This window comes from Crocodylus siamensis, chromosome 1, assembly GCF_052110815.1.
Source record: "Crocodylus siamensis isolate JL-2025a chromosome 1, ASM5211081v1, whole genome shotgun sequence".
Classification (NCBI taxonomy): Eukaryota; Metazoa; Chordata; order Crocodylia; family Crocodylidae; genus Crocodylus; species Crocodylus siamensis.
Window position 1 is genome coordinate 420,285,715 of NC_143395.1, and position 20,768 is coordinate 420,306,482.

The 20,768-nt window shown below is 58.4% G+C and overlaps 3 protein-coding genes across 5 annotated transcripts in view; 1 reads left to right on the top strand and 2 right to left on the bottom strand.

Annotated features, from left to right (window-relative positions):
- The window catches only part of LOC149875529 (uncharacterized), a 433,980-nt gene that overhangs the window by 252,996 nt on the left and 160,216 nt on the right, over nucleotides 1-20,768 (bottom strand). The gene's annotated exons all lie outside the window — the stretch shown is intronic.
- On the top strand, nucleotides 2,684-13,661 carry LOC149875537 (E3 ubiquitin-protein ligase TRIM39-like). The gene is made up of 6 exons (XM_090030937.1): nucleotides 2,684-3,159; nucleotides 6,591-6,686; nucleotides 8,041-8,268; nucleotides 9,047-9,069; nucleotides 9,180-9,280; nucleotides 12,815-13,661. Exons 1-6 carry the CDS (start codon nucleotides 2,761-2,763, stop codon nucleotides 13,354-13,356), a joined length of 1,389 nt encoding a protein of 462 aa, XP_089887063.1. The 5' UTR covers nucleotides 2,684-2,760; the 3' UTR covers nucleotides 13,357-13,661.
- LOC149875538 (uncharacterized) overlaps nucleotides 17,292-20,768 on the bottom strand; it is a 246,051-nt gene continuing 242,574 nt past the window's right edge. Inside the window, exons 1-4 of one of the 3 annotated variants that reach the window (XR_016439694.1) lie at nucleotides 19,782-20,005; nucleotides 19,377-19,548; nucleotides 17,992-18,630; nucleotides 17,292-17,306 (exon numbers count right to left, since the gene is read on the bottom strand). Coding sequence is in view for 1 of the 3 variants with exons in the window: in XM_090030938.1 (XP_089887064.1) it covers nucleotides 18,536-18,630; nucleotides 19,377-19,548; nucleotides 19,813-20,733 (1,188 nt within the window). In the remaining 2 variants the exon portion in view is untranslated. Of the gene's footprint in view, nucleotides 17,307-17,991; nucleotides 18,631-19,376; nucleotides 19,549-19,781; nucleotides 20,763-20,768 lie in introns of those variants that run through there. The other 2 variants (XM_090030938.1, XM_090030939.1) reach the window with 2 other exon arrangements.

Below are 20,768 nucleotides of genomic sequence, written 5' to 3' on the forward strand. Positions count from 1 at the left end.
GGGGAGGACCTGACACCGAGTTCACACTCTAGCTTTCCTTGCAATAACGGGACCGCGAAAGCTTTCCTCCTTCCTGGGCACCTGCTGCCTCCGAGTGCACGGCGGGTGTGAGACCCCTGAGCTTGGTGTGACCCCGTGGCTGGCTTGTCCAGCTGCAGAAAGCTGCTCTCTGTCTAGCGCAGGGGTCAGCAATGGAGGAACTGGATGCCTTTAAGTCGGCAGGCCCGGATGAGCTCCATCCGAGGGTACTGAAGGCACTGGCCGACATCATTGCAGAGCCACTGGCGGCAATATTTCAACGCTCGTGGCGCACGGGTCAAGTCCCGGAGGACTGGAAAAGGGCCAATGTGGTTCCCATTTTCAAGAAGGGGAGGAAGGAGGACCCGGGTAACTATAGGCCAGTCAGTCTCACCTCCATCCTTGGCAAAATCTTTGAGAAAATCATCAAGGCTCACATTTGTGAGAGCCTGGCAGGACAAATTATGCTGAGGGGAAACCAGCACGGGTTCGTGGCAGGTAGATCGTGCCTGTCCAATCTAGTCTCTTTTTATGACCAGGTCACAAAACGCCTCGACGCAGGAGGAGGGGTGGATGTCGTATACTTGGACTTCAGGAAGGCCTTTGACACGGTATCCCACCCCATACTGGTGAACAAGTTAAGGGGCTGTGACTTGGATGACTGCACAGTCCGGTGGGTGGAGAATTGCCTGGAGGGTCACACCCAGAGAGTTGTGGTGGATGGGTCGGTTTCGACCTGGAAGAGCGTGGGCAGTGGGGTCCCGCAGGGCTCGGTGCTTGGACCGATACTCTTTAATGTCTTCATCAGCGACTTGGACGAGGGGGTGAAATGTACTCTGTCCAAGTTTGCAGATGACACTAAGCTATGGGGCGAAGTGGACACGCCGGAGGGCAGGGGGCAGCTGCAAGCAGACCTGGACAGGTTAGACAAGTGGGCAGAAAACAACAGAATGCAGTTCAACAAGGAGAAATGCAAAGTGCTGCATCTAGGGAGGAAAAATGTCCAGCACACCTACAGCCTAGGAAATGACCTGCTGGGTGGCACGGAAGTGGAAAGGGATCTTGGAGTCCTAGTAGACTCCAAGATGAACATGAGTCGGCAGTGTGATGAAACCATCAGAAAAGCCAATGGCACTTTATCGTGCATCAGCAGATGCATGACAAATAAGTCCAAGGAGGTGATACTTCCCCTCTATCGGGCGCTGGTCAGACTGCAGCTGGAGTACTGCGTGCAATTCTGGGCGCCGCACTTCAAGAAAGATGCGGATAACCTGGAGAGGGTCCAGAGAAGGGCCACTCGTATGGTTAAGGGCCTGCAGGCCAAGCCCTATGAGGAGAGATTAGAGAAACTGGACCTTTTCAGCCTCCGCAAGAGAAGGTTGAGAGGCGACCTGGTGGCTGCCTATAAGTTCGTCAGGGGGGCACAGAAGGGAATTGGTGAGTATTTATTCACCAAGGCGCCCCCGGGGGTTACAAGAAATAATGGCCACAAGCTGGAGGAGAGCAGATTTAGATTAGATATTAGGAGGAACTTCTTCACAGTTCGAGTGGCCAAGCTCTGGAACGGGCTCCCAAGGGAGGTGGTGCTCTCCCCTACCCTGGGGGTATTCAAGAGAAGGTTGGATGTGTATCTAGCTGGGGTAATGTAGGCCCAGCACTCTTTCCTGCTTATGCAGGGGGTCGGACTCGATGATCTATTGAGGTCCCTTCCGACCCTAGCATCTATGAATCTATGAATCTATGTTTTTTGGCCAGAGTGCCAGAAACATCCACAACCTCAGCTTGTAAGAGGTTGGTGTGCCAGGGGCAGGTGGCAGAGGAGTCGTCATGGGCTTAATCCTTGTTGTGCCAGCGCAGACCCAGCCCTTTCCCTGCTGTCTGACCTGAGGCACGTGCGCCAAGCAAAATGCCAGAATGTGCCGCACACTGGCACCCGTGCTGGGATTGCTAAGCCCTGCTCCTGCTTGTAGGGGCTATCAGCTAGCCCCACTTCCACAGAGCTGGGGTGCACCCAGGGTGATAGCAAATGCCTTCAGGTCAGGGGCATCACAGCTGGCAGAAGTCCCATAAGGTGAGGACAGTTATGCAGGGGTTGACAGGGGAGAAATGAAGGGGACAGCCCTGTGACAGGCTGGTTCCTGCCCAGTGGCTCGAGGTCTGGGCTCAATTCCCTTGTCTGGGTGCTGGACCCAGCTCTCTGTAACGCCTGGGAAGGCTGATGGACCCCGTTAGTGTCACGATGGCTCCAAGGGACTCTGGTGTTTCAGCAGCTCCCTCTGCCACAGGCCTGATGAGAACCTGTGATCATCCTCTGCCCTTGTTAGTCCTAGGCATTGCCCTCCAAAATGAACTGACATTTTTAAAGTCCTGCACCCTGGTAAAGGCATGCTGAGAGCGCACTGCTGGGTGCACTGTTTCCTACGTGTTTGTGAGTCGGGGGGTTTCTCATCTCTGCCCCCTTGCCTGTGAACGCCCTGTCTCCCCAGCCGTCCTCCTCCCTGCTCCTATTGCTCCCTTGCCCTCACCCCTCCTTCCTCTCCACTCAGGTTAATTCTTCCATTTACTTTCCCTTTGGCCCCTCGGCCCCTCGGCCCCTCCTCTCTCTTGTTAGAAGCTGACCTGCAGGAAATGAGCTGCTGCGCTCAGGGAGGCACCGCCCAGGATGGGTCCAGCCTGCAAGGAGCAGCAAGAGCGATCAGCAGAAGCCGGGGCCGTGCAGCCTCAGACCCTCCAGGACAGGGCATGGATGAAGAGGCCGCCTGCGCCATCTGCCTGGACCTCCTGCAGGAGCCGGTGACCATCGGGTGTGGGCACAACTTCTGCCGAGCCTGCATCACCCAGTACTGTGAGGACCGTGCCCGTGGCTCAGGCGACGCCGTCCCCTGTCCCAGCTGCAGAGCAGAGTTCCAGGTTGGGAGCTCCCGGCTCAACACGCAGCTCAAAAACCTGGTGGAGAAGATTAAAGAGCAGAGTCTGAAGCCAGGAAAGGAGAAGATGGAGAATCAGTGTGTGGAGCACGAGGAGAAGCTCAAGCTCTTCTGTGAGGAGGACGGGGAAGCCATCTGTGTGATCTGCAGGGAGTCCCAGGCTCACCGCAGTCACCCAGTGCTCCCCATCCAGGAGGCTGCCAAGGATTACCAGGTAGGTGACACCACTGACCCGAGAGAGCCCTTTGCACAGACACACACTTACCTGGCAGGGGCAGCACCGTGTGTTTGGGTCCAAGCATGCAGTTTTCCTTAAGTGTCCCTGGGGATGTCTGTTCTCCTGCCGTGGCTTAGTACCTGTCGGGGTGTTGGGGCTCAAAGCCCACTTTATGGAAATGGGAGGCTCCTCCCTAACTTGCTTCTGCACCCATATGGCCGAGGGCAGGCGAAACTTGGGGGCATCCAAACCCCAAGCCTCCCGGCTTGCACCTGCACATAGGCTGCCTGTCTGAAGACTTTGGAAATACCTCTGGCCCCTGGTCGGGGTGGAGGACGTGTGCCCATTGTAGGGCCACGTATGGTTCAGGGCTGACTCATGGATTTCGACTTGATTTGGCTGATTTGGCGTGGAACGTGAAAAATGGCTTTAAACAAACCAACAGAAAAAACTCACTGGCAGGAGAGATACCATGATTGGTTTTGGCTCAGGTGGTTGCACTTACCAGGAAGGGCAATCGCCCTCTCCTCAGTCTTGAATGACTTATAGCAGTTGAGTTGAAGGTCTACTGCTTGCGCTGCAGGCAAGCTGACCCCTGAGAGAGTCTGCAAATGCCTCCCGATGCAGGATCTTGGCCACAAAACTTATTACGTTCATAGGGTACAGCTCTTGGGCTTCCCTTTAGCTTGCTCCTTCAGCCTTTTGGTGGAGTGAAATTAGTGGGCATCTGGGCTCCGAGGCCTCTGGGCTTGTGGCTTGCACAGAGGATGCCTGCCATGTACCGGGCAGCATCTGAAGTCCCAAGCTGAAGTGTCTGCAAGGGAGGGTACTTGCCAGTTGTTGTGCAGCACAGACTTGAGTGATTGAGCTCTGCTTCGCTGACAGAATTGAGAACTGATTTGTGCCAAGAGATAAAATTAGTTAACGGCGGCGGGCCAGTCTGGGTTGCTCCTGTGCTGACCCTCCCACCTCTCTGCTCCTGGCCGAAAACCATGCTCTGAGTGTCTCCCCTGCGGCACCTAAGTCCAGTCAACCCTCTTCTCCTGGAGCCCAGTCACAAGCCTGGGGTAACTGCTGCTACCACCTGGACTTGGGTGTTTGGTAGGGCTCCGTGCCACCCAGGGTACACAGACCCTGCAGACCTTGGGGTTGCTTAACCTACTGTGGGATTTCGGGGTGCTTCCTTCCTACAGGAGGGAAAGAAAAGCTAAGACCACCTTAGCAAGCCTAGCAAAGTTAGCTAACAGGGCTGGTCTAAGGTGGTTACTACAGGGTGTCATAGCTGCCCTCAGGGCACATCCTGTGCTGAGCCCCACAACTTTCTTGGTCTCAGCCCTCTTTGTGTCACATCTCTGGGCCCCTTGGCCCTGTCTTGCCGTGTGTCCCAGCCCCTGGGATCCCTGGCCCAGGGTGGGCAGTCCCTGGCCTTTGAACTCAGCTCAGCCCCCAGAACAAACTGAACAGGGCAACGCAGAGGGCCAATAGTATTTTCTCCATACAATGCAGCTCAGAATATGACACAACTTGGGTTTCAAAGGCAGAATAAAGATAAAAGAGCTTTTCCTGTAGCAAGTAACAGAGGAGCAGCAGCCTGGGAGCAGAAACTGCTCCCTCTTCTGCTCCAGTGAGATCTGACTTTCACTTCTGCTCAGTAGAAACTCTTCTCACCATATTTCTCACATGTAATGCACACTACGATTCCCAGCAGCTGGTTTGGAGGGGAAAGGCTGTGTTGTATGTGAAAAAGTATGGTCATTTTCTAGATTAAATGAAGTGTTTCATAGAGTCTTATGGGATATAACTGGCCAGACTGGAGGGGACAGGGGTCATGGCTGCACTGTGCGGCAGTTCAGGAGCTGTCTCAGAGGGAGACGGCAGCACGGTCCGTGTAGGTGGGAGCCATGTGTCTGGAGCAGGAGGCGCCGGGAGGGCCCGGGGGTGTGCAGGGCAGGGGCCCGATCCTGTTCAACAATCCTGTCTGTGAGTTTGTTGCTGGACTGGAACCGGGCTCAGAAAGTCTGTGGTTGACACTGAGTTGGGAGGTGTTGCCAATGGGCCCAGATTCATGCTGAATGGCTGCAGGAGTGCTGAGCTTTAAGGAATCAGTCTCCATGCCCCGGGATTGTCCTTCAGGAAAGGTTTTGGCTGATCATAGAGCATGGGTGCCAGAGCCTCCAAATCCACATTACTCCAGAGTTAGGAATGCTTTTCTCTCCCTTTCCCAGAAAAAAATCTCTGGACTACAGTCCCCTAGACTACATGCCAGCACTCACTGCTTGAATTAACTGACCAGTCCCAGGTGTCTCAACTGCTGTGTTTTGGCCTAAGAAGAGCCTGCGGGGGGGAGGGAGGGGGAATGGGGTGTTGGGTGGGATGCTGCAGGTCAAAGCAAGTGAAGGACTGTGGGGGTACAAGAGAAGATCAAGTGGTTGTCACCAAATCCCCCTGCTTCACTTAATCCACAGGAGATTAATTCATGATTAGTCACCAGCCTCCCTTGATTCCCCCCAAAATGAATTAATATCCATGAATTCCACAGTCCTGCCCAATCCGTAGTTGAGCGCTTCATCCTCAATGAACTCACCAGCCTCCCTTGGTGCCCCAAAGATCAGTCAGTTATTCCTGAATATATAAGTCGTCATCCTTCATACTAATTACATTAATTGTCCTGCTCTTTTTCTGTAGTTTTGTGCTCTGCATCTCCACGTGCAGGGCACAGCATTTCCAAAACCAGCCGTGCGTTCTTCTCGCCGGGGGTTCTGTGCCGGGTCCTTGTTTCTGAGCCCGCTGGAGCTCTCGGGGACCTTTAAGACCTGGCTGCCTCCACATATGACTGTGTGCAACAGGGAACCTGCTCCTTTGTCCCCGACAGCGCATGGACTGTTTTTCTGGGTGCTCCGGTGCCCACGCAGCCCCACTGGGCTTTCTGAGTAGGTCTGCCCTCGCACCCTGCCCTGCCAATGTTTCGTGCACAGGGATGGGAGCCAGCTCTGTCACAGGGGCTGGGCACAGCACAGAGATTTTGGGGAGAAACAAAGGCTTCCTGCCCCACATTCTGGGAAATGCACTTCTGCCGAGGGGCAGCAGCTGGACTTTGCTGGTGCTGGAGGGAGATGTTGCCCCATTTTCTTGCTGCTAAAAAACAGCAGGTTTTTTGCCTGCTCATGAAGCGTGTCTGCAGAGCAACCCTGAGGTGACTGCTCCCCTCACAGCAGTTTCAGCTGCTGCTTGTACCCGGTGCCAGCGCCCCTGAGCCAGCGCCTGCAACGAGGGGTCGAGAGGAGCGGGGAGGGGGCTGGCCAGGAAGCCCCCCACACGCCTGCTTCTGCCGCTTGCTTTCCCTGCACATTTACTGATCCTGTATCAAGCCCTCCTTGTCCCGACACGTGTCAGGGTCAGGAATAAGGACCTGATGCTTCTCCTGCCAGGTGCAGCTCCGGCGGGCCCTGCATCCTCTGAGGAAGGGGCTGGAGAGAGCCCTGGCGATGGAGGCCACGGAGAAGGACACCACCACGGCGTGGGAGGCAGGTGCCAGTCTGTGCTCCTCGAGAGCTCGTTCCCGTGGCAGAGCTGGCGGTGAGGGGTGGGGGAGCTGCAAGATTTGCCCCGCGGGACTGTGTGTCATGGAGGGAGCTCTCCCTCGACATCGGGGGATGCTGCGGTCTGGGGGAGAGCTGGGACCAGACTGGGCTGAGGTGCTGGCAGCTTAACCCCTTCCTTGCCACTCTCCCAGGGGTGGGACCGAGCCACTGCTCTTCGCCTGCACGACATACTTGACCTCCCATAAAATGGGCCACACTTTGCAAGCTAGAGCCATGTTTGCTCCCAGAGCTGCTGCACTCTCTGCACACCCCGAGGCCCATGTCTGTGCCTGTCCCAGCTGTCCCAGGGCTGTGGCACCGCAGCAGGATTTCCATCACATCAGTGTTTCGGTTTCTGTGAGATTCCTCTAGCAGCTCTCTGAAGTCTAAAAGCCTCGTATCAGGATGGGCATCGCTGAGGCAGAGGAGGAGTGGTGCAGAGCCCTTCCTGCGGGGCCCGGGGGCAGGGCAGGCTGGGCACTCGGCATTACCCTGCCCGGCGGGGAAGGGGAGCCCTGTGCTCTCTCACCCCCGGTGCCCCCGCATGAAGGGAAAGGGGCTCTGGAGTTGGCTGTTCCCCACCCCAGGGCCAAGGGGAGGCAGTGCGTGTTCCCCTGCCCTGGGCCCGTGCACAGGGGCTTCAAGGCTCCCCGGCCCGGGCAGCTCTCACCGGGGAGAGTTCATGTTTGTGGGACTGGTGCGGGCTCCTTCTTCCACCCTGCAGCCCCTTCCTCACGTGTCTCTTCTGTGCTTTTCCTGGTTCTTGGGCTGTCATTTTAGGATCTTCCACTTTCCCCACCCTGGAAGGGAAAAGCCCCTGGCAGAGGAGCCTGTCTCCTATGTAGAGAGCTCCTGTTGGTGAAGGGGGCTCTCTTGGGGTCCTTCCCACCCATCTCCCTTTGCCAACACAGGCTCCAAGTGCTTTGCATGACGCACCTCCTGCATGTCTCGCCCCAGGGACAGCCCCAGGCCTGGCACAAAAGCACTGACATCAACAGATCAGCCAGAGATGACCCGTGGCCCCCTGGGTTTTGCTGCAAGCTCCAGAGCCTTTACAGAGGCCCCAGATCCTAAATCTTTGCTTTGGATAGCAGCCCTTTTGCTATGGCGTGAAAGTATTGTGTGATCCTTTCTCTAGAGAGTGCATCAGTATATGTAATGTGTGTATCATATATGTGGTGACAGTATAGCTACTGACAAAGGGCTGCACACCCTGAGTTCATGCCTTCCTTCTGCCAATGCAAAGCTGGAAGTGCAGATGGCAGCTCACACTTGTTTTTGCTGCTTGTCCTGGAAGAACAAGGTAAAGCGACGGAGAGAGAGCATCCAGTCTGAGTGCGAGAAGCTGCGTCGCTTTGTGAGCGAGGAGCAGCGGCTCCTGCAGAGCCTGGAGGAGGAGGAGAGGGAGACGCTGCGGAGCCTGGAGGCCAACGTAGCCCAGCTCTCCCGGCAAAGCGCCTCCCTGTGCAAGCTGATCTCGGAGATAGAGGAGAAGAGCCGGCAGACCCCTGCTGAGCTGCTGAAGGTGAGCGTGCGCTGCTGATCCGGCCCCCAATGCTGCTGCCGCCTGGCACAAAGCAGCCCTCGGCCTGGCCCCCAGACCTGGTGGAGACTGGGCCAAGACTCAGGTGAGACTTTCCATCAGTCTGGAGATCTACCAGTTTGTGCTGGGAGGAAATTCTGATTTGGGAGAAGTGCCAGGTTATTAGTCATGAAGGCTTCTACAGACATGAGCATAAAAAGGGCTGTACTGTACATCCAGTGTGTCCCCGCACTGAACCCAGCGCGTCCCCGGATGCGGCGTCACATCAGTTGGACCTGGATTCCCAATGTCGTCGTAGACTGGGCGCTTCACTGGGGCTTTTCTGGAGCTTATGTCTAACAGTTGCTTGAATCTGCTTTATATTAAAGCACCAAAAAGCCTTGCTGAAGTGCATGATCTATACAGATGCGGCGGAGCGAGGTCAAACTAACATGCTGCCTCTTCCAGTAAAGCCCAGGGTTTGGGGGTTTTTTTTCATCATTTCTGTCAGCAGCCAAAATGGACAGGAAAGCACATCTGGAGGTAGCCGTGCAAATGTTCAGAGCAGTGTAATGCTGAGACAGAGGTGACAGCAAAGAAATGGTTCATCGCCCCTTGGCTGCATCCAAGTGCACCAGGCAGAGGCAGACTTAGGGATTTTCAGACAGTGAAAGAGTGGATGCCCATCGAACAGACAAATCATAAACTCACTGAACTTTGGCCCAGATGTTTTCACCCAGCAAGGAAATAATCACTATTACCCTCATGTTTCCCTTTCTAGGATGTGAAAAGGACCTTGGACAGGTGCGGTATCTTCCCCTTCCCCCTCCCAGGAGATTCCTGCGTGGGCTGTGGCAGGAATATCGATGTGGAAGAGCGGGGCTGAGCGATGATGGGGGATATGTTCCTCTTAGGAGCAAGAATGTGAAGTTTCAGGAAGCAAAAGCTGTTTCTACAGCAGTGAAGACCCCGTGCAGCATCCCAGGCATGATGGAAATGCTAAGGAAATTCAGAGGTACACCGCAGCACATGGCAGCGTCATCGGCAGCAGCGAGAGCCGTGCTGGGCGCACTGGGGATGTAGCACACACAGCACAGGGGGATGTGACTGCCGTGTTGGCAGACAGCCTCCGCAGTCCTGCAGCCGTCTCCTCAGCCCATGTCCGAGGGTCTCTGGATCTGCAGGGGGAAAGATCCTGTTGTAATTTCCATGCAGGGCACGGCTGGGTCACTCCAGTGGGGACAGGCGATGCAGGAAACAGGGAAATGGTCAGACAGGTGGATCCCTGTTCCTGCTGCGGGAGGGAGGAGGTACTGTCAGGATCAGGGCTGGGCAGCCAACTGCCTGTGCGCTGAGATTATCCTCTTCCGTGTGCCCCAGTCCCAAGGGCTGCCACACCGTGTCCTGGTTAAATCTCTGGGTTCATCTGAACTCAAGGGAAGGGCTGAAGGGAAATCTGGGTCTCTGCATGCAATGGGGAAGGTCCCACAGTGTCCAGCAGGCTTCAGCCCCTGGGCCCTGCAGTGTGGTGCAGCCTGCAGTACCAAAGGGAGCTGAGCACCACCCCCGGGATCCCCTTGGGGCCATCCTGCCCATTCCCAGGGCTGTGCACAGGCCCCGAGTGCAGGCAGATGAGGCAGCAAGAGGTTTTTCCGTGCTCCCCATTCCCAGCTCCTTTCCAGCGATGTTCGGCCCCTACAGCATGATGCTCTGGGCTTCCTCTTCCAGCCCCATGGCCGGCCCGTCCCTACCTGCTGCTTGCTACTCCCGGCAATTTGGGGCTTTCTGTCCCTCCACCCACTCCCTGCCCTGGATGCAGCTCAGTCCCTGCCCTGCCACTTCCTTTGAATGCAGATCCTAGGGAAACTTCTCTCCTGGCCCGGGCATCTCTTACTCAGGCCTTCAGTCCCCGTGTCTGTCATGTCAGCTCTAGCTCAAAAGCAGGGCAGAATGGTCCCTTCCCTGAGGCAGCTGGTTTCACCGGGGAGGGTCAATGCATCTGTCCTTCAAGAGGCTTTGATGACCCAGCTCAGTCTGTGCTGTGGAGGGGGCCTGAGGCTTTCCTGAGTGGTGCGGGCTTGGCAGGGAAATCTGGGGAGTCTCACTCACCTTGCCCAGAGCTGTCACCTTCCCCATGTGGCTCAGATGAGCCTGGAGTCAGCCTGAGTGTGGGGGGGCCTGTCCTGGGCCAGTCTGCATCCCTAGTGGTGTGTAAGAGCTGCAGCCCCACAGGGACCCCCCAGCCCTGCCTGGACATGCCCCTGGAGCATTGCTTCCTGAGAGTGGGGACAGGGGACAGTGGAGGCACTCCTGGGGGCTCTGGGCCAAGCTCTGGGTTCACGGGGAGGTAGGATGAGGTGTGCACAGACCTCCCGCCCCGGGGGACACTGGGGAGGGGAGGTCAGGCTGGAGCTGTCCAGACCCATGGAGGAGGTGCTGCTTCGAGGTGACCTGGGACTTGCCCCAGGTGCAGCTGAGCTCAGCTGGGCTGTCTTTCATGAATGGGAGAGGCTCTGCAATGAAACCCAGCATGTCCCCCTCCTCACACGCACACAATCACAGTTATAGGAAGAAGGACCGGGAGGGACCGGTAAGATCACCAAGTCCAGTCCCCTGCCATGGGGAGGAGGCAATGGGGCTTAACTGAGATCCACGATGTGCTGGTCCAGCCTCCTCTTGAACACCTCCAGGGAAGGCCACTGTACTGCCTCTGCTGGAAGTGTGCTTGAGACTCTAGCTACCCACGCGGAAAAAATTTTTTTCCTTATGTCTCTCCTAAGGTTTTCTCAACTAGCTTGCACCCATTGGACCTTGCCCTCCCTCCCAAGGGGGGCGCCTTGCATGCACAAGCCCAGCCTGTCACCATCCCTTGAGGGTCAGAGGAGCCTGGACCAGACTGACCATGGGGAGGGCCCGCACTGGGCCAGGCTGCACCCAGACCAGGGTGCAAGATCTTCCACCCTGCAGGGATCCCCCAGCCCTGCCCTGATCCCAGCTGGTTGTTGAGTGAGCAGGGGCTGCGGGGCCGGGGGGTGGAGAGCACAAATGGTCCCTGGGGCTGTGACCCAGTCCCTGCCAGCACTGTATATGCCGGGGGGGCTGGGCATGGCTGGAGGGGAGTTGTGCAGCTCACAACAGGGGACAAATCCCTCTGGGAGGAGAAGTGGGGCTGGAGCTGTCTCTGTTTTCAGTGGGGGTGCTGGATGGGCGCAGGGGCCGATGTCCTCCTGTGGGCAAATGTCACAGCGGGTCACAGAGGAGGGGCAGGTCCGTTCACACCGGTGCTCTGAGCAGACCCCGTCCCAGGCTGCTCGTCCTCCCCAGCCCCCCTGCACAAGCACTGCAGGAGTCTCCTGTTGTTCCCAGGGCTGCATTTCCACCGGCCCCACGTGGCCTCGGAGCCCCGGTCCTGTTGGGAGCCATTGGGATTTCTGCTCCCAGGTCACTCCCGTGTGTTTGGAAACTGCATCTGGACGTGCAGCTTCTGGCACAACGGAGGGGGCCAGTGCGGCAACTGGGCCCCCGGGCCTGGGATTGGGCAGTACTCTGGGGGCAGACGGCCCCGGTGCCAGCAGTGTCCCAGGGCCCATGTAGACGGCTTGTCCCTGTCCCAGTGCAAGTCCTCCGGCGGAGATCCCTAGAGCAGACACATGGCGGGGGGCCTGGGACATGTCTCTTGTGAGCTGAGCCCAGAGGTTTGGGGCAGTCAGTGGGGAAATGCCCCCTCCCCGCTCGACTGCCCCAGACTCACCAGCAATGGGCCCTGTTCTCCGGTGCTTAGTGCCCCGTCAGTGCCCCCCCCGCCCTTCCCCTTCCCTCCCCACCCCTGCGCCCAGCCCCATGCACGGCCCTGCCCTGGGCTGGCTCTGGGGAGGTGCTGGCTGTGGGCTCCCCTGGCTGCAGTGCTGTGCCCACAGGCTGGGGACATGGGGGTCCCCCGGGGCAGAGCAGCCCAGCCTGGGGTGGGGGGCAGGCACCCCCCTGCTGTCGGCAGCAAACCGAGTGACCCTGGCCCGGAGCACAGAGACCCCCGGGCCCTGCCCTCCGCTCTCCCTGCCCCCCGTCCCCCAGGCAGGCTGCAATGGGCCCCTCTGCTCTCTGCTGTCCCCCAGCCCCTCCCCCCTCCCTGCAGCCTCCCTGCCGGCCCCCCACCCCCTTCCCCCTAGCCTCTGGGACACCAGCTGATGGGGTGGAGCCCACTCCCCTTGCCCCCCAGGCAGAGCAACCCCACTACGTGTGGGGGAGGGGCAGGGCAAAGCCCTGCTGGGATGACATCATTGCATGCCCCTCCCCCTCCTGGGGCATGCCCTGCCCCCACCCCATGTCCCTCCCCACTCATGGCCCTAGCGCCCAGGCCGGGAATGCCCCGGGGAGGAAGGGGCCGGTGGGGACGTCCCGCTTTCCTGTCCCCCCATTTCCTGTCCCCCATTTCCCCGCGGGACGATGGTGACTCCCAGCAGGGACCGACCCGCGATTCCTGGGACGCGGTGAGTTCCCCGTGATCTTGGGACCCGCCTGCCCCCGCCCTGAGCCGCGACTCTCTCCCCAGCGGACGTCACTCTGGACCCAGGGACGGCTCATCCCGAACTCGTCCTGTCTGAGGATCGGAAATGTGTGAGACTTGGAGATGCCCGACGGGATGTGCCCGACACCCCCGAGAGATTTGACACTTGTCCCTGTGTCCTGGGCGCGGAGGGGTTCGGGGGCGGGAGGCGCTACTGGGAGGTGGAGGTGGGAGACAAGACGCGCTGGACCCTGGGCATGTGCAGGGAGTCTGAGCCCAGGAAGGGGTGGGTCACACGGACACCACGCAATGGATACTGGGCCGTGTGGCTGCGGGATGGGGGATACAAGGCCCTCACCTCCCCCCCGACCCCCCTCCCCGTGAGCGTGCGGCCCAGGCGGGTGGGGGTTTTCCTGGACTACGAGGGGGGCGAGGTCTCATTTTACAACATGACCGACAGGTCCCATCTCTTCACTTTCACTGACTCCTTCTCCGGGACCCTGCGCCCTTACTTCAGTCCTGGTGTCAATGCTGGGGGCACCAACGCGGCTCCCCTGACCCTGTGCCCGGCCCCAGCCCAGCCCTGAGCCAATCCCTGTCCCTGCCACGACCCGCGGCACAGACTGTCCCCCCCGCCGTGCCCGACAGCCGGCCCCTCGGTGCCCCCGGGGTGGGGGGGGCTGGGGTCTCCATCACAGGAGCTGCTCCCGCCTGGACCCTGCTGCTGCCCTGGCCCAGGGGTCGTCTCCCAAGCCCCCATTCACAGCACCCCGGGGGAGGGACCGGCTCCAAACTCTCATCCGTCACTTCCACATCCCTGCATCCCTCGGGGGTTTACCTGGTTACTGTGTTCGCCTCCCTCAGCGCTGTCCCCCTTTCCTCTCCCCCCCTCCATTCCCTTTTATATTTAAAATAAACACCTCTGCATTGCACACCTGCTCTCTGCACATCATTTCGTACCCTCTGATGAGCTGAGCGCTTGCTCCGGAAAGCTGGTGCATCTGGGATTCAGCGAGTCTGGCGGTGCTCAAGCTTTCTGGTGTGCGAGTCCAGGGCCACGCACCACGGGCCTCATGTGGGTGGGACGGCACAAGCGGCCCAGGCCCAGCACACGTGACACTGTGTCTGAGTGCCCAGGGTACAGGATGCCGGGGGTGGGGGGCAGCAGAGAGGGGAGAACAGCATCCCCAGCGGTGCTCCTGACAGTGCGGCCGCTACGATTTTTTCCCCTCCTGCCCTTGGGGTCGGTGCCCAGACTTCAACAGGGAACGTAAAACAACCCACTGTGCAACACAGCGGCCGAGCGTTGTGTCCCCAGACAGGAAGGTTTTACCCTGCTTCGGAAATACAGAATCAATCAATGAAGAGTATTTCTGTGTTTCTTTTCCAAATCCCTCATCCAGCTTTCTTATCACTTCAGGAGGGGTTTTGTTTTTGTCTCAGATCCTATAGACATTCAGAGAAAGACACACCCAGCTCTTGATCAAGGGCAAGGGGTTGCAACAAAGACAAATGAGCGGTTTGTATGAACTGCCAATGCAGACGTTGAATTTGTAATCACAGACAATACCGAGAGCAGGATACTTGGGGGAGATAAGAAGTGGGTTTGTGGTGCAAAGACTAAAGCGTGTGCATCTGGATGGGGCCACCGCTTTCCTAAGAGACCTCTGTGCAGCAACCGAACTCATGTAATGCCGCAAGCATTGGACCAGGCATTGGGAGGACAACAGCTCTCCCTCTCCAGAAGCCCATCACTAGCACATGCATTTAAAATCGATTGTTAGAAGAGAATGAACCAAATCGACTCCCAGTGTTTGCCAGTGGAGAGAAGCTAAACCTTAATGTCACGTCTGAAGAGATCTACTGCTCCGTGGCTATGTTTGTCTTGAATCTGGTCACTTGAACTTGGTCCCCGTACTCCAAGGCATCTCGAGGATTTGGGCTCATTTCCAGCAACATGAGACCTTGTCCCCATCCGCTCTCCCTGCGACAATGAACAGCCCCCACTTTTGAACGGTTGAGAGCAGAGACACCGCGCTCCCTTCTCCACCAGCATTACTAGCCACGCCAGGAGGGACGTTAGCAATGCCTACGTCTAACTTAAAATTAAAACAAAAGTAATTAACCCTGTGCTCTCAGCTACTATACTGAGATTTAACCTAACAGCTGTGGAGAATGTCATTAGAGCTCTGGATTTTCTATACCTGACTATGGTGCTGGGGACTGACTTTCCATTAGAAATCTTAATTTTTATTCTCCACGTACACAATGTAAGCTCCCTTCCTGGCATCATTCACTGCCTACACTTTACATTTGGAAAAAATAAATCATTGGAATTAGAGTCATATTTGGAAGACTGGTAAAATGCAGCTAAGTGCTCAGTGTAAAACTTAAATCTCTCAAGGGACAGTCAAATAGGTCTGCTTCTCATGGCCACGGTTTCCAGTAGCCTGAAGACACCTCTCAGCACACAGCTCTGAACCTCGGAGCTGTCTGGATGCAGGGGAAAGCCCCCAGGAGCTTTCTGCCAAAAAAGACAAGGCAGGCGTGGAGGGGAGGAGGAGGAGGTGTGTATCATTGCTCGTACGTTACACACCAATACTTTTAAACTGGATTTGTTGCTCTTGCTTGTTCTGTAAGGAGAATGGGAAAGAGCGTGATTAAAGAGAAGGGCAGTAGATAAATTAAAATGAGCACGGGGTTAGAAATAAAGACAGGAAGAGCAACATTAAAGGGAGTGTGCTCTGCAAAGGCCAGGCTCATTTGAACACCACTCTTTGAAATTCTTGCCCCAAAATTTCCCTTTTGCCACACAAAATATTGCCACAACAACTCCTAGGAGGGCACAGGGTGGGATTGTTTTTTTGTTTTAAAGTTCAGACCACTTGAAAGAAGACCTGACATGAGAATATAACAGCGTACAGGTGTTCCACTCGTATGTGGAGCACGACTGCATTGAGATCAGACGAGACCGACAACGAGCAGATCTTTTCTGTCTGCAGTGGTCCACGATTAGGCATTTCCCTGGCACAGACCCCACAGAAGAGTCAACATGGACTACGGTAACCACCTGCAGTTGAGAAAACACATGTGAAATGATAAAAAAACAAAACAAAACTTGGGCAGACTTCCCCATTTGGTGCACAGAGTGGGGGAAGGCATCGTCTTCGAACAGAGAGTGTCTATTCTTGAATCCTGACATGACCAAATCCAGGGTCTGGAGCAAAGCTGCCAGGAACGGCTTCAAATGTGAACATGGCAACAAAAAAGTGTGTTTTGTAGTTGTTCCTCTGTGTGCAGCATCCATTGTGTGCTTTAATTAGATATATAAAAGGAAATTATACAGTGCCTCATAATTACTGATTTAGAAAGAGCTGCCAAATTGTGCATGGAGGACACAGCTGCATTGCAGACATGTCTGGGAGAGCGCTGGAGTGAAACACCCGGGATGCCTGGAAAAGCCAACTCCGGACTGAGGGAGAAGCCGGCTGGTTTGGCACGTCTGCTAGTAAGATCAAGGGTCAACCAGTTAACCACCTTGATATGAGCCGCCCTCGTTAGGATTCAGAGTCAACACACCGATGCATGCACAGGGCAGCTACGAACTTGGAGCTAGTCACAGACTTGTAGGAAAAAGAGGCTAAAAAGGACGCGGGAGGTCAGTTCGTCTATCTCCTGCTCAGGGCAGGATCAGGCCAGTGGGAGCCATGCCCCACAAATGTCTGTGTGACCTCCACGGCGACCCCTCCCCAGACAGACTTCACAACCTCTCTGTGCCCGTGTTTAATCCCCCTCATTGCTAGCAAGCCCTTCCTCCGCTTCGGCTCCGGAAGGCGTCGGCGCCAGGAAAGTTCGGCAGTAACAGCCGCGCAGCCAGCGCGACGGCAAACGATTGAGCTGCTAGAATAAATTCAGATTGCCCCGAACAGAAGCAATCAAATCGGTCCTCATCTCCATGTGCAACCCAGAGCCCTCATCTGCCCCACGGCTGACCCCCGACCGAGTCATGGCCCCGCGGGGCTGCTCTGACTTCTCTCCTCCGGCAGCTTTTCTCCTGAGCACCACGGCTGGAGAGGGGGGTTGGCTGCAGCCGTGTTGGGCTGAGGACGTGGGCAGGCCCGGTTCCTTGGGCAGATGTGATATCTCCTTTTACACCAACTAAATAGCTGGAAAAATTGTTCATTGCCAGCACTGAGGCACAAACACCCTTCTTCAGGCACAAGGAAACTCTGCTGATGGCTGGAAACTTAATTAAACAGGATGCTCATCATCACCTTCCTGGCTGAAGGAAACGGCCTTTACATGTGCCACAAAGGTGTGGTCAGCTGAAAGACCCTGGTTGTCCGTGCAGAAATATTGCTGGAGGTTTGAAATCTCTGACATCTTTGCAGAGGAGCAGCGACACGAGCGGCTACGCCTTCCCCCAGACGGGATTCGTGGCATCAGATCACAGCAGGGCACGCTGGGTTTGCTCGTAGGGAGCACGGTGCAGGACTCGGTCTCTTCTGTAACCCGCACGGGGTGAGGAACGGGTGTGCTGGGGGGAGCAGATCGAGGCCCCCAGCGTGAGGGGGGGACCAGGGCTGGGGCAGGAGCAGGGCTGGGGGAGGCGCTGCCCAGGTGGGGCACAGTGCAGCACAGAACGGAGCCGCGAGTGCCTCATCCGGGGGGCGCGAGGGGGAGGTACGCACCCCCGGGAGACGCATGGGGGGGGCATGTGCCCCGAATCTGTACACGGGGCGGGGCAGGCTGGGGGCTGTGCTGGTCTCTTCCTGGGGGCAGGGGCTGGGCCCGGGCTGGCTCAGAGTAGGAGGGGGTGGGACGGGTAGCAGCGCTGTGGGGGGGGTGGGGTAGAAGGAGGCTACGGCAGATTTCGGGTGGCTGCAGCCCCATCCATACACCCCTGCCCGGTGCTACCAGCACCTGCCCCAAGCACAGCCCCACCCCAGCCCCCCACCAGAGAAAGGCTGACACAGCCCCCGGCTCTGCCCCCAGCCTGCCCTCGCCCCATGCACAGATCTGGGGGGGTACATACCCCCAGCCCCTCCCCCGGGGGTGCATACAGCACAGAAGCCGCCCCCCTCCCCTGTGCCCTGTGGACGAGCCGCACCCTGTCCTGCCCTGGCTGGGCAGCGCCTGCCCCGCCCCTGCCCCTGCCCCCTGCCCCTGCCCTACTCCCCCCTCCCTTGATCTGCCCCCAGACACCTTCCCCCAACACTGACCAGCCAGATGCTGCGGTCCAAGCTGCCGGGCTGCAGACCAGGCAGCAGATCCGTATTGCCCGCTTTGGTATCTGCCATCGGTTTCGGCCCCAAAATCTTTATCTATACAGCCCTAATAAAACCGGTCGCCCACATCCAGTGCCAATCATTAAACCAGGCTCCTATCCAGACCCGCACACACCCACCTCCACCAGTAAATTCCTCAGGTCCTAAAACCAGTTTCCCCTTCAACCATCATTTCTCAGCCCTTCTGGGGGGTGGAAAAGAGCCCTGCACCAATTAAACACACGGTGAGTGTGCGGGGACAGTGGTTCTGAGTCGGCCTCTTGAAGGCTCAGATCGATAACATTTATTATTCGTGGTGTAGCCGACATCCCTCACTGCTGGGTGCATTTAGATGAGGGTCCCTCGTTATCTGGCCCCACGCTTAGTGAATCTTCGCTACTGAATCCCTCCCGGCAGGAGCCTCTTTGGAGAGCGGCGGCTCGCCCTGGCGCAGGAGAGCGGCGCAGGCCTCTGCAGCGAGCGCCGTGGTGCGCCCTTCTCACGCTGCTCGCCGTGGTTTCAGGGCATCGCTGCTGAAGCCCTGCACTGCTTCTGGGTGATTTTTACCAGGCCAGGCACCAAACACCTCCCAGCCTGGGAAAAGACAAGACAAGAAAAGAAATACATTTGGCTGCCGTGGATAAACTGAGCAACACCGTACTTGAAAGCTCACAGGAAGGATGTGGTGGGGCACTTTGCATTTCAATACGGATCCTGGAAGAGGCAATTGCCATTTACTCCAGCCTAACCTGTCTACAAAGGACAAGCCAGAGTACGGCGTAGGCTCATCCCACACAACTGATCCACATTTTATCCGCAGATCCAGAGACTTTACCTGCACCCGTCAGCCTGGCACACGGAGGGCACGCGTCCTCGCAGCCCACCCCCCGGCTCCCCGTACACTCCTGGGGTCTCCTCGACTCCATCTGCCGTGGCACATTTATTCTGGTGGGAGCCTGACAGGCCTCGGTGCCCACAGGGAGGCGGGGGGAGGAGAAACCCGGGTTTAGAGAAACCCGCTTGCGGAAGAGAAGGGCGGGGGCATTTGGACACCCGCACAAAGGGGCTGCGGAGAGAGGAGGTGCTGTCCTGCGACAACCCAGGCGCTGCGAGCCGTCAGGTGCACGGTGAATAAGGACACACGGCGGCTGACAGGCGCCGCTCCCCCGACGCACGGCCAGGAAGGAGGCAGGGATCGGCCCCCCCCAGCCCAGCCCGGGAGCAGGGGACGCAGCGACCCCTCAGAGCAGCGGGGTTTTATGGAGCGATCGTGTCGTGGCTGTGAAGTGCAGGCAGCGCTACGAGACGGGGCCTTAGCCCCCGACCCCCCGGGCTCTTACCTTCCCGTGGCTGGGGATGGGCTGGAGCAGGCCCCCAAGCACAGGGCGCCCCATCTCCATCCCAGCCTCCGTCTCCCAGCCCATCGCACCGGGGGCGCAGGAACTGCTGCATCTCACGTCCACGCCCGAGAAGAGCCACCGCGGCTCCCACCTCCCACGGAAATCTCAGCGGCTGGAAAAGGATAAAATGAAGTGGGAATAAAAAGTCGAGCTACAGGCAGCCAGGACAGGAGCCGCCTGTGCCAAAGACAACTCGTCTCAGTGCTCCTGCTCAGTCCTGCGCCCCCCAGCAGCTCCCCAGGACCCCCCAAGATGCCCGAGAGGTAAAAGCGAGCTGCTCCCCCTCCCCCTGCAATGAAATCCACCGCGGGGCATCGGGGTCGTGCCCCCCCGCACAGGGCCGACCTGCTGCTCCAGCCGCCCCCGGCACACTCACGGCACCGCTGGGAGCAGACGCCAGGACGAAAAGCGGAGCCCCGAGTGCCCCGGAGGAGGAGAGGAGCTGGCCCCGGGGGGGCGGGTGACCCCACCCGAGGGTGCAGCGGGCCCGAGCGGCTGCCCGCACCCACGCCGGCCCAGCCCCGGGGCGCGCAGACCCGCGGGGCCCGGCTCCGCCACGGCCGGGGACGCGCCCAGGGCCCCCCCCCCCGTGCCCCCGCCCTGCCCGGGCACCCGCTGCGCGGCTCCGCGCCAACCTGGGGGTGGGGGGGCGAGCGGGGGGAGACCGGCTCTGCCGGGCAGGGGGCGCGGGGGGGGCGGGCCAGACAGACAGGCAGCGGGGTTGTGTCTGCGGGGACTGCGGGGACTCTTGTGTCTGCGCCGGGCTGCCCCCCCGCCCCGCGCCCCCTGCAGCCCCCCCCCGCACGGGAAACACCGGTGCTCGGCGCCCCCCCCCGTCCTGTACACCCCGGGCCGGCCCGTCTGTCCCGCGAGTCCCGGCCCCCCCGCCCCCCGTGCGCAGGGCCCGGCGGGGGGGGAGGCGGCGCCGGGAGCCCGGGCACTCCGGGGGCGGGGGGGGTATTGCCGGGGGCGGGGCGAGCACAGCGGAGCCGACCGCAGCGGCACGACCCTCCCCGCGGCTCCCGGGGCGTGCGTGCGTGTGCGTGTGTCTGCGGGCACGTGTTTGCCTGCGGGTTCGTGTGCGTGCTTGCAGGTGTCTGTGTGCATTCACGTACGCCTGTGCGTGCACGTGTGTGCATGTCTGCCTGCATGTGTGTCTGTCTGCATGCATGTCTGTGCATGCATGTCTGTGTGTGTTTATGTGTGTGTTTGTGTGCGTGTGTGTGTGTGCATATACGCATGTGCCTTGGGGGGTATGCCTGTGTGCATGTGCCTGGGTGTGTGTGTGTGCATGCATGCAGGCATGTGTTTGTGCATGTGTCTGTGCTTGTG